This window comes from Peromyscus californicus, unplaced genomic scaffold (assembly GCF_007827085.1).
Source record: "Peromyscus californicus insignis strain IS unplaced genomic scaffold, ASM782708v3 Scaffold_6__1_contigs__length_162567912, whole genome shotgun sequence".
Taxonomy (NCBI): Eukaryota; Metazoa; Chordata; class Mammalia; order Rodentia; family Cricetidae; genus Peromyscus; species Peromyscus californicus.
The window spans coordinates 127,388,775-127,402,437 of NW_026294584.1; the positions used below are offsets into that span (position 1 = coordinate 127,388,775).

The 13,663-nt window shown below is 40.2% G+C and overlaps 2 protein-coding genes across 6 annotated transcripts in view; both read right to left on the minus strand.

The window, feature by feature from the left end:
* Positions 1-13,663, minus strand: part of Rad18 (RAD18 E3 ubiquitin protein ligase) — a 97,806-nt gene that overhangs the window by 52,538 nt on the left and 31,605 nt on the right. For all 5 annotated transcript variants that reach the window (XM_052719780.1, XM_052719779.1, XM_052719784.1 and 2 more), the window contains one exon: positions 10,984-11,044. In XM_052719780.1, the coding sequence (XP_052575740.1) occupies positions 10,984-11,044 (61 nt within the window). The remainder of the gene's footprint in view (positions 1-10,983; positions 11,045-13,663) is intronic.
* Positions 958-1,518, minus strand: LOC128098539 (vacuolar protein-sorting-associated protein 25-like). The gene has a single exon (XM_052719787.1). It carries the CDS (start codon positions 1,516-1,518, stop codon positions 988-990), a length of 531 nt encoding a protein of 176 aa, XP_052575747.1. The 3' UTR covers positions 958-987.

Sequence of the window (13,663 nt, forward strand, 5' to 3'; positions counted from 1 at the left end):
GAAAGGGTTTATTCAACTTACACTTCTACATCACTGTTCATCACTGAAGGAAGTCAGGACAGGAACTCAAACAGGGCAGGAACCTGGAAGCAGGAACTGATTCGGAGGCCATGGAAGGGTGCTGCTTACTAACTTGCTCCTCTTGGCTTGCTTAGCCTGATTTTTATAGCACCCAGGACCACCAGCCCAGAGACAACAATGGCCTGGGCACTCCCACATCATTCACTAATTAAGAAAATGTCAGCCGGGCGGTGGTGGCGCACGCCTTTAATCCCAGCACTTGGGAGGCAGAGGCAGGCAGATCTTTGTGAGTTCGAGGCCAGCCTGGTCTAGAGAGCGAGATCCAGGAAAGGCGCAAAGCTGCACAGAGAAACCCTGTCTCGAAAAACCTAAAAAAAAAAAAAAAAAGAAAATGTCCTACAGCCTTACCTATAGCCTGATCTTATAAAGGCATTTTTTTTTTTTTTGTGGGAGTAGAGATTTGAATATCATAAATCAGAGTGGGCCTGCCTTTCACTGCCAAGCCCCCTCTGGGGCTTCCTATCTCTGTATTGCCTGGAAGGCTGCCTGCAGCCAGGGCTTCCCCCACCCCTAGGAAGATTCAGCACTAGCCTGAGAAGGGAGGCCATAGTAGCTAAGGAGTGGGAGGGGGAAGGAGAAAGAAGCATGTGCAGGCGCATATGGGTGTGTACTTATGTGTGAGAACACAAGTAAAGTGTCAGGTTTATAGACCCTGGCCCAGGGACAGTCTAGGATGGGAAAGGAGGGAGGGCAAGAAACATCCTTTTTCCCTGGCACCATGGGCTGACTCTGTCCTGGGGACAGATAGATGGAGTAAGCAGGAAATATCCCTAAGTCTGCGCTTTCAGGACTTGAGCCCCTGGAGTCGGGTGGAGTGACGGGTCCAGTCTGTGGGACACTTGGTCTGTCTCCTTTTGAAAGCCCTGGAAAAGTGGGAGGTAAGAAGTAGAGGGAGACAGGTTTCTGCTAGAACCACCTGACTCCTCGGCCATCACTGACAGTGATGATCTCAGCCTTGTGCTCCTGCTGTAGGGCCTGTAGAGCACGAAGAAGGGTCGCCTCATCTAGCCCATGGAACTCTTCATCCTCTGTGTCTTCCCCACTGGTCAGTTCATATAGGGTAAACACAGAGTTGTTCTGGCAGCTCCTGGAAACCCATTGATAAATGAGTTTCCCCCATTCTTCTGGCCTCTGCCACATGATCAGGAAGCTAGACTCATTCTTATCCAACCACTCAAGGTTCCCTTTCTTCCTTAGTTCCTCTAATACAATCTGGATTGACTCTACAAGAAGTTTCCGCTGTAGCTTGATGTTGTTGAAGAGCGGGCTCTCCTGGACTTCCATCACCGTCATGCTGGACTGTTTGTGCAGGTGACAGAAAGACAGAACTGGAGAGCACCAGGCGGCCAGCTGCTTCTGCCGAGTGTCCACGTTCGGCTGTAACGTAAAGAAGGGCGGGAAGCAGTACTCCCACAGCCACTGGAAACTCATCGCCATCATAGTTGCCCCTGAAGGCATTTTCTTAATTGAGGTTCCCTCATCTCAGATGACTTAAGTTGTGTCAAGTTAGTACAAAACCAGGCAGCACAAGTACCTCTTTTTCTTTTGGAGGCAGGTCCTGGAATACATATCAGTCTAGCCCCAAACATACAATCCCTTGCCTCAGCTTCCTGACTGCTATCATACCTGACTAAGGATACCATTTTTAAGTGGAAGCACAACGAAGTGTGGCCATCAGACTTGAATTCTGATACTCATATTCTCAGAAGTGAATGACAGGACAGGAATGTCAAGAAAAATGAACAAAAGCATTTTCTGTCAAAGAGAAAATTAAAACTTTTAAGTAAATATTAGAATGTTAGGAAAGTTACATGTGACACTTGAGTGTGACAGTTTCCTAATTCCTACCTCTTCTAATGGCTCAGAACTGTCTGTTAACTCCTGTTCTAGGAAAGCAACCACCCTCTTTTGACCTCTGCAGGGCCAGGGCTGCACATGATACACAAACATGCATGTGGGCAAAATAGCCATACACATAAAATAACACAATTAAAGTACAAAAAAAGGAAACAAGATGTGGCAACGCATATGCAGCATGAAGAGTCTAAATTGCATATTCCCTGGCTCAGAGGTGATGTACTGGCTAGTTTTATGTCAATTAGACACAAGCTAGAGTCATTTGGGAGAGGGAATCTCAATTGAGAAAATGTTCCCACCAGACTGGCCTGTGGGCTAGCTTGTGGGGCATTTTCTTGATTATGATTGATATGGGATGACCCAGTCCACTGCGGGCAGTGCCACCCATGGACAGGTACTGGGTTGTGTTATAAAACAGGCTAAGCAAGCCAGTCAGCAGTGTTCCTTCATGGAATCTGTATCAGTTCCTGCCTCCAGGTTTCTGCCCTGACTTTCCTCCATGATCGATAGTACACTTTTCTCCCTGCATTGCTTTTGGTCAGGGTGTTTATCACAACATAGAAAGCAAACTGAGGACTGTAGACGAAATTCTAATAACAAATAAGAAGCACAGAGCCAAGAAATACAGAGTTAAAAGCCCAAGAGATCAGAGTATTAGCGAAGAGCCAAGACCACCTTATCTTACCACTTGCTGCCATCCTTCCCCTGAGAGAGAGACCTTCTTCCTGTGTGACTTGTCTTTTTATTGTCTTTCTGTTCTGCCTTCTCATTGGCTCTAAACCCAACCATATGACTTCCTCATCACTGCCTGTCTATACAGACCTCCAGGTCTCTATGGTTGGTACTGGGATTAAAGGTTCGGGTCACCACGCTTGACTGTGTCCTTGACCACAGAGACTCTGCCTGCCACGTGATCGGATTAAGGGCATGGGCTACCACCACCTGACTTCTATTCCTGGCTCACTAATAACCTCTGATCTCCAGGCAAACTTTATTAACATACAAATAAAATCACATTTCAGCACAATTAAAATATCACCACAGGAGACACCACTGCCACCACCAATTGGATGCTGTAACCTACAAGACCCACTCAGCAGCCCAAACCCACTGAACCCATCATCCTCCCTGTGGCCAACCATCCCCCTGCAAAATCAGCAGCCTCTAGGCATAAGCACCACTTGCACCATTTAGAACAAGATCTTCAGCAGCCAGCCAGCAGGTAAGAGTCCTGTGGGCAGGCTGCTTCACCAATAACAACCACCACTGGCCTCTGTAACCTACAAGACCCACTCCACTGCCCAAACCCACTGAACCTATCATCCTCCCCCTGGCCAACCATCGAAAAATCAGCAGTCCCTAGAGGCACAAGAACCACCTGCACCAACTGGAAGAAGAGCAGCCTCCCCATGAACAGTCCTCTCCAGCATCATTAGCAGATCCTATAGGCACAAGCGCCACCCACAAAAGTTGGAAGAACAGGCACAACCCACACCAGTTGGAAGAACAGACAACACAGGCAAAAAGTAAAGCTCACACTAGCCAGAAGAACGGGACAATATGCTGGATCTAGGCACCCAAACCTCAACTGAGACAACCCTACTGGACCTGACAACCAGCCAATCACCAGAACCCTTGGTCATTCAGTCCAAAAGACAATAAAGGAAACAGACAATAAAAGAATAAAAGACCCATCCAACAAAGACATCACAAGAATCAACAACTATTTCCTATAATTATCCCAATCCCAGATGGATAAACAGCAGTGTGAGAATACATCCAACAACAAAAAGAGCAGTATGGCATGACCAGAACCTAGTGATTCTGCAATAGCAAGACCTGAACATCCCAATGTAGTTGAAACAGAAGAAAACGACCTTAAAAATAACTTTATAAAGATTATAAAAGCCTTTAAAGATGAAATGAAAAATTCCCTTAAAGAAACCGAGGAAAAGACAAACAAAAAATTGGAAAAAAATCAATAAATCCCTTATAGAAAGCCAAGAAAGTCAAGAAAAACAAACAGGTGAAAGAAACAGCTCAAGACTTGAAAACTGAAATAGAGGCAATAAAGAAAACACAAGCCAGGGGAATTCTGGAAATGGAAAATCTGGGTTAACAAACAGGAACTACAGATGCAAGCATAACCAAGAGAATAAAAGAGATGGAAGACAGAATCTTGGGTGTTGAAGATGCAATAGAGGAAATAGATTCATTGGCCAAAGAAAATGTTAAATCAAACAAATTCTTAACATAAAACATTCAGAAAATCTGGGACACTATGAAAAAGCCAAACCTAAAAATAATAGGGATAGAAGAAGGAGAAGAATTCCAGCTCAAAGGCACAGAAAATATATTCAACAATATCACAGAAGAAAACTTTCCCAACCTAAAGAAGGAAATGCCTATGAAGATACAAGAAGCTTACAGAACACCAAATAGACTGGACCCAAAAAAAAGTCCCCTCACCACACAATAATCAAAACACTAAACATACAGAATAAAGAAAGAATATTAAGAGCTGCAAAGGAAAAAGGCCAAGTAACATATAAAGACAGACCTATCAGAATTACACCCAACTTCTCAATGGAGACTCTGAAAGCCAGAAGTTCCTGGATAGACATGAAGAGACCACAGATGCCAGCCCAGACTACTATACCCAGCAAAACTGTCAATCATCAGAGACAGAGAAAAAAAGACATTCCATGACAAAGCCAGATTTAAATAATACCTATCCACAAATCTAGCCCTACAGAAACTACTAGAAGGAAAGCTCCAACCCAAGGAAGTTAGCTGTACCAATGAAAACATAGGCAAAAGACAGTATCACACCAGCAAATTCCAAACAAGAGAAACACACACACACACACACACACACACACACACACACACACACACACACTACCAACAACAACAAAATAAAAAATAACAGGAAATAACAATCACTGGTCACTAATCTCTCTTAATATCAATGTACTCAATTCGCCTATAAAAAGACACAGACTAGCCGGGCGGTGGTGGCGCACGCCTTTAATCCCAGCACTCGGGAGGCAGAGCCAGGCGGATCTCCGTGAGTTCGAGGCCAGCCTGGGCTACCAAGTGAGTCCCAGGAGAGGCGCAAAGCTACACAGAGAAACCCTGTCTCGAAAAACCAAAAAAAAAAAAAGACACAGACTAACAGAATGGATACGAAAACAGGATCCATCCTTCTACTGCATACAAGGAACTTTAACTTCAAAGACAGACATTACCTCAGAGTAAAGGGTTGGGAAAAGATTGTCCAATCAAATGGACCTAAGAAATAAGCTGATGTAGCTATCCTAATATCTAACAATATAAACTTCAAACTAAAATTAATCAAAAGAGATGGAGGACATTCCATATTCATTACAGGAAAAATCCACCAAGATGAAGTCTCAAGTCTGAATATTTATGCCCCAAATACAAGGGCAACCACATTTGTAAAAGAAACATACTAAAGCTTAAATTATACATCAAATCCAGACACTAATAGTGGGAGACTTCAACACCCACTCGCACCAATGAACAAGTCTGCCAGACAGAAACTTAACAGAGAAATAAGATGTTATGACTCAAATGGACCTAACAGAACTTTTCACCCAAACACAAAAGAATGTACCTTCTTCTCGTCACCTCATGGGACCTTCTCTAAAATTGACCACATAATCGATCACAAAGCAAATCTCAACAGATACAAAAAAAAAAAAAAATTGGAATAAACCCCTGTATCTTATCGGATCACCATCGCTTAAAGTTAGAATTCAACAACACCACAAATTACAGAAAGCCTACAAACTCGTGGAAACTGAACAATGCTCAACTGAATCACCACTGGGTGAAGGAAGAAATAAAGAAATTAAAAACTTCCTAGAATTCAACAAAAATGAATGCACAACATACCCAAACTTATGGGACACTATGAAAGCAGTGCTAAGAGGAAAGTTGATAACACTAAGTGACTACATAAAGAATTTAGAGAAGTCTCATACTAACTTAACAGCATACCTGAAAGCTCTAGAACAAAAAGAAGCAAACTCATCCAGGAGGAGTAAATGATAGGAAATAAGCAAACTGAGGGCTGAAATCAATAAAACAGAAAAACAAAGACAACAATACAAAAATTAATGAAACAAAGAGTTGGTTCTTTGAGAAAATCAGTAAGATAAACAAACCCTTATCTAAACTAACCAAAAGGCAGAGAGAGAATATCCAAATTAACAAAATCAAAAATTAAAAGGGGGACATAACAACAGACACTGAGGAAATCCAGAGAATCATTAGGTCATACTTCAAAAACCTGTATGCCACAAAATTGGAAAATCTAAAAGAAATGGACAATTTTATGGATAGGTACCACATATCAAAATTAAATCAAGACCAGATAACCAATTTAAATAGACCTATAACCCCTAAGGAAATAGAAGCAGTCATTAAAAGTCTCCCAACCAAAAGAAGCCCAGGGCCAGATGGTTTCAGCACAGAATTCTACCAGATTTTCAAAGAAGGGCTAATGTTGATACTCCTCAAATTGTTCCACACAATAGAAACAGAAGGAACATTGCCAAACACTTTTTATGAGGCTACAGTTACCCTGATACCCAAACCACACAAAGACACAGCAAAGAAAGAGAATTACAGACCAATATCCTTCATGAACATTGATGCAAAAAAACTCAATAAAATACTGGCAAACAGAATCCAAGAACACATCAAAAAAACATCTACCATGATCAAGTAGGCTTCATTCCAGAGATGCAGGGATGGTTCAACATACGAAAATCTGTCAATGTAATTCACCATATAAACAAACTGGAAAAACAAAACAAAAAAACCCCACATGATCATCTCATCTGATGCTGAAAAAACCTTTGCCAAAATCCAACACCCCTTCATGATAAAAGTCTTAGAGAGATTAGGGATACAAGGAACATACCTAAACATAATAAAAGCAATATACAGCAAGCCGACAGCTAACATTAAATTAAATGGAGAGAAACTCAAAGCAATTCCACTAAAATCAGGAACAAGACAAGGCTGTCCACTCTCTTCTTATCTATTCAATATAGTACTCAAAGTTCTAGCGAGAGCAATAAGACAACAAAAGGAGATCAAGGGGATACAAATTGGAAAGAAGTCAAACTTTCGCTATTTGCAGATGACATATTAGTATGCATAAGTGACCCCAAAAATTCTACCAGGGAACTCCTACAGCTAGCTGATAAACACCTTCAGTAATGTGGCAGGATACAAGTTTAACTCAAAAAAAAAAAAATCAGTATCCCTCTGAATACAAATGAAAAGCAGGCTGAGAAAGAAATCAGAAACAACACCCTTCATTATGGCAACAAATTATATAAAATATCTTGGGGTAATGCTGACCAAACAAGTGAAAAACCTAAATAACAAGAAATTTAAGTTTTTGAAGAAAGAAATTGAAGAAGATATTAGAAAATGGAAAGATCTCCCATGCTCTTGAATAAGTAGGACTAACATAGTAAAAACGGCAATCTTACCAAAAGCAATCTACAGATGCAATGCAATCCCCATCAAAATCCCAACACAATTCTTCACAGACCTCGAAAGAACAATACTCAATTTCATATGGAAAAACAAAAACCCAGGATAGCCAAAACAACTGTACAATAAAGGAACTTCTAGAGGCATCACCATCCTTGACTGCAAGCTCTACTATAGAGCTCTACAGTAATAAAAACAGCTTGGTATTGGCATAAAACAATACCAAGACACAATGATCAATGGAATCAAATAGAAGATCCTGACATAAATCCACACACCTATGAATACCTGATTTTTGACAAAGAAGCCAAAATTATACAATGGAAAAAAGAAAGCATCTTCAACAAATGGTACTGGCATAATTGGATATTGACATGTAGATGATTGCAAATAGATCTATATCTATTGCCATGCACAAAGCTCAAGTCTAATTGGATCAAAAACCTCAACATAAATGAAAGAAGAGAAAGTAGGAAGTAGCCTTGAACGCATTGGCACAGGAGATTACTCTCTGAATTCCTGAACATTACACCAGTAGCACAGACACTGAGATCTACAATTAATAAATGAGACCTTCTGAAACTGAAAAGCATCTGTAATGAAAAGGATATGGTCAATAAGACAAAACAGCAGCCTACAGAATGGGAAAAGATCTTCACCAATTCCACATCTGACAGAGGGTTGACCTCCAAAATGTATAAAGAACTCAAGAAACTAGACATTAAAATACCAAATAATCCAATTAAAAAATGGGGTGCCAATCTAAACAGAATTCTCAACAGAAGAATCTCAAATGGCCGAAATGCATTTAAAGAATTGCTCAATGTCCTTATTCATCAAGGAAATACAAATCAAAATGACTCTAAGATACCATCTTACACCTGTCATAATGGCTAAGATCAAAAAAACTAATGACAGTTTATGTTGGAGAGGATGTGGAGTAAGGGGAACACTCTTCCACTGTTGGTGGGAGTGCAAACTGGTATAGCCACTTTGGAAATCAGTATAACAGTTTCTCAGAAAATTGGGAATCAATCTACCTCAAGACCCAATGATACCAATCTTGGGCATATACCCACAAGGACATTTGCTCAACTATGTTCACAGCAACATTATTCATAATAGCCAAAACCTGGAAACAACCTAGATGCCCTTCAACCAAAGAATGGATGAAGAAAATGTGGTTCATTTACACAATGGAGTATTACTCAGTGGTAAAAAAAAAAAAAAAAAAAAAAAAAAACAATGACATCATGAAATTTGCAGGTAAATGGATGGAACTAGAAAAAAACATCCTGAGTGAGGTAACCCAGACCTAGAAAGACAAGCATGGTATGTACTCACTCATAAGTGAATAGTAAATGTAAAGCAAAGGATAACCAGGCTACAATCCATAGCCCTAGAGAAACTAGGTAGCAAGAAGGACCCTGAGAGGGATGCATGGATGGCCCTGGGAAGGGAAAATAGTTGAGATCTCTTGGGTAAACTGAGAGGAGGTGGAGGTTTGAGGAGAGGAGGTGGGGAATTGGAACATGAGGGATCGGGATGGTCAAGCTGGGGGAGAACAGAGAGGAGAGCAACGAAAGAGATATCTTGATAGAGGAGGGCATTGTGGGGTTTGGGAGAAATGTGGTACCAGGGAAACTCCCAGGAATCCACAAGGATGGATCCAGCTAAGATTCCTAGCAACAGTGGAAAGGGTGACTGAACTGCCTTCTGTAATCAGATTGGTGACTAACCCAATTGTCATCATAGAACCTTCATCCAGTAACTGATGGGAGCAGATGCAGAGATCTACAGCCAAGCACTGGGCCAAGCTCGGGGAATCCAGTTGAAGAGAGAGAGGAAGGATTATATAAGCAAGGGGGGAGTCAAGATCATAACGGGGAAACCCACAGAGACAGCTGACCCGGGCTCAGGGGAGCTCACAGACTCTAGACCGACAGCTAGGGAGCCTGTATGGGACGGACTTAGGCCCTCTGCATGTGCGTGACAGTTATGTAGCTTGGCCTGTTTATGGGGCCCTAGCAGTGAGACCAGGATCTGTCCCTGGTGCATGAGCTGGCTTTTTGGAACCTACTCCTTATGGTGGGATACCTCACTCACCTTGATGCAGTGAGGAGGAGCTTGGTCCTGCCTCAACTTGATATGCCATGCTTTGTTTACTCCCATGGGAGAAGACCTTACCCTTTCTGAGGAGTGGATTGGGGGGCGGAGGGTAAGAAAGGAGGTAGGGGGAGCAAACTCGAGGAGAGAAGGGAGGGGAAACTGTGGTTGGTATGTAAAATAAATTTTAAAAAAAAAGAAAGCAAACTGGGACTATGTGGGGATTTCAGACTCCTTTCCTGCTGCTGAATCCACCCTTCAAAGTAAGAATGGAAGGAAGAAAGAAAACTTTATCTGGGCACAATGAAACCATACCATAACTGGAACACTCACTCAACCAACATTCATTACATGCTGCTTGCTGGCCCTTAACTAGTGTAGTGACACACACACATACACAGCACTAGGAAGGCTGAGACAGCTTGGGCTACTGAGCAAGATCCAGACTCAATAAACAAAGAGAGACAGAGAAAGAGAGGAAGACTGAGAAGAAGAGGGAAAAGGAAAGAGAGGAGAAGTGTGGGGAGAATGAGAAGGAGAATCAGCCAGAACCAGGAGGAATAAGGAATTTCAGTCCTCATTAAACTTGAGGCTGGAGAAGTAACTCTTCCAGGAATGCTAGTCTACTGCATGCAAGGCCTTGAATTCAATCCTCAGTGCTACAAAAATAAAACAAAATTAAAATTAAAAAATTAATAGAGGCAATCAGATTTCTGTGGGTTCAAAGCCAGCCAGCCAAGTCTACATAGCAAATTGAGAACAGCCAGGGCTACACAGAGAGACCCTGTCTCTAGATAGATAGATAGATAGATAGATAGATAGATAGATAGATAGATAGATAGATAGACAGACAGACAGACAGACAGACACCAATCAACTAAGTAAGTAAGAAATAACAACTACCCAGTTAACGGAAACAATAAGGTATGACCTGGCAAAGATACACTGGCAGACCACTTACAGAAAAGGAAATGGTAACGTGTGAGAGAATGCTAACAAGAGAAGGAAACCTATTTTTGACACAAATCTCTGAGCCACAGAAGTGTTGTACCTCCTTACAGTAGAATTGTTATTGCAGGCCTGAGACTCAATGCAGTCCTGAATGTTCCTATGTTCGCCCCTTCTCACAGAATGGTTTCTGAGAACTAACTCATATTTGCCAAGTGCTTGGTGACAATGAGCTCAAAGCAGAATGTTAGTCACAGATATTAAAAAAAAAAAAAAACAAAAAAACAGGTACCATATACAAAAGGCTACCTGAGCAGACACCCACTAAAGCCCCATCTCTGAAGCAACATTAACAGGATTATTTTGAACATTAATATCAAACATTTTTTAATTACCTAAGATGTAAAACAGCAACTTAAATTCTTTACAATAAGGACACATTGCACAACTTACGATATTTACTGTGAATTTCATCTATTTCCTTCTCTGTTTGGTCCTTTGTAAAAACCATGACCTAGAATAATAATTTTAAAAAATATTTAGAAATTCATCCAAAATGACAAAAATGGAAATCAAGTTTCAAAATCTCAAATGTGGTTGCTTAAAACAGAGGAAGACAATCTGCTTTCTGAGGAACCTACATGTTTCCTCCGACTATCGTAAACAGGACACAGTCTCACTTACCACTTCTCTCTCACCAGCAGATTTTAGTTTTTATTAACAAAAAAGGAAAAACAACTTTTCCCTCAAACCAAGTGGTATCCAAGAAGGAAATCTCACCATGATTAAATACAATTTTTTTCTTTAACAATATTACAGTGAAACCTAAGAGGTTGTTTACATTGTGTATGTGGTATATGTACAAGTATGTATGGATGTGCATGCTTGTATCCATATGAAGACCCTTTGCCTTATTTTCTTGAGACAGGGTCTCTCACTGAACCTGAAGCTAGGCTGGCAAGCAGCAAGCCCTAGCAATCCTCCTGTCCCCACTCCCCACAGAACTGGAGTTACAAATATACACAGCCATGCTTCACTTTGGACATGAGAACTGGAGATTTGAACTCAAGTTCTCTTGCTTATACAGCAAGTGATCTCACCTGCTAAGCTAAGTCATCTACAGCCCCAGTTGCTCATATAATTTGACCAAAAAAAAAGTTATAATAAGTAGATTGACAGTAGTTATGGATTTTAGGCCAAGGTGAAACTCGTTAGGGGAGAGATTTAAAGTTTTGTTCTTCCCATCAATAGAAATTTCCCATAAAATGCATAAAGTATCTGTATCCAACTTCAAATAGTTGAGAAAAAAATACCAAAAATCAAAACACATACAAACCTGTATCTAGAAGACAAACAAGGGAGGAAAATCGTGTCAGGTAATAAATCTTGGATGGCAAAGGGTAGTACCATTTCTTTCACCTTTCTGCATATGTAAGGTTTCTCAAGTAAAATATTAAGGGGAAATATTTGGTAGAGGAAGAGAGCCAGTACAAGAGATGGGGTGAATATGAGCAAAATACAATGATATGAATGTATGAAAACACCATAAAGAAATCCACTGTTTTTGTGGTTACTAAAAACTTAATGAAAAATTAAAATATATTAAGAAAACAAAGACAAATTTTAAGCAAGTCTGATTTTTTAGTTGTACATGTCATTTCCTCTTTCTGCTTTGAAACTTTCATGAATCTCTTCTCTAATTCTTGAAGTCTATTTTGTCAACTAAAGTGGGTTTCTGTATTAAGAATATTACATTATAAACACAAAACCCAGAATAGCAAAAACAATCCTGAGCTACAGAAGAAATGCTGGATGTATCACCATCACAGATTTCAAATTGTATTATAGAGCTACACTTATTTAAAAAACATGGTATTGACATAAGACATGTTGATCAATAGAATAGAACTGAAGACCCAGACATAATTCCACACACCTATGAACACCTAATTTTGACAAAGAAACTAAAAATACACACTGGAGAAAAGACAGTATCGCCAACAAATGGTGCTAGTCAAACCGGATAGCTACATGTAGAAGAATAAAAATAGATCCATAGCCATTGCCCTACACAAAACTCAACTCCAAATGGATCAAGAACCTCAATGTAAGACTAGATAGACTGAATCTTATAGAAGAAAGTAGAGAATAGGCTTGAATTCATTGGCACAGAAGGGAATTTCTAAATAGCTCAACAACAACACAGGCAGTAAGACTAACGATTAACCAATGGGACCTCATAAAGTTAAAAGCTTCTGTACAGCAAAAGACACCATCATTTGAGCAAAGTGTCAGCCTACAGAATAGGAAATCTGATAGAGGGTTAGTATCTAGACTATATAAAGAACTAAAAAAATCTGAACAAAAGGAAAACAAATAACCAATTTAAAAATGGGGTACAGAATTAAACAGTTTTCAAAAGATGAAACACAAATTGCTGAGAAACACTTTAAAAATGCTCATCATGCTTAGCCATCAAGGAAATTAAAACTACTTTGACATTGCATATCACTCCAGTCAGAATGACCAAAATCAGTAAAAACAAATGACAATAAATGCTGGTGAGGATATGGGAAAAGGGAATACTTATTCACTGCTGGTGGGAATGCAAGATGGTATAGTCACTATGGAAATCAGTGTGGAGGGTCCTCAAATAGCTGAAAATCAATTTACCACAAAATCTACCTATACCCATTTTGGGTATATATCCAAAAGATTCAACATCCTACTACAGAGATACTTGCTCATCCATGTTCATTGCTGCTCTAGTCAAATAGCCATAAATTGCAGATAGCCTACATGTCCATCAACTGATAAATGGACTATTCAGCTACTAAGATAAATGAAATAATGAAATTTGCAGGTAAATAGATGGTGCTAAAAGCAATCATCATGAATGAGGTAACCTAGACCTAAAAAGAAAAATAATACATGTGTTCTTTTGTATATGGGTGTTAGCTTTTAAGCTTTAGACATATGTATTTCAACCCAAATAACCTCAGAGGTTAGGTAGCTAGTAAGGGACCAGGGAGGGGTGTGATGTTCCAAGGAAAAGGAAATAGAATACAGTACTATAAAGAGATAAAGGGGAAATTAGGAGGACTAAATGGAAGGGGAATGGAAGGGCAGAAGA

Coding starts and splice junctions, on each gene's coding strand:
- LOC128098539 (XM_052719787.1), bottom strand. CDS start 1,518: ATGGCGATGAGTTTCCAGTGGCTGTGGGAGTACTGCTTCCCGCCCTTC.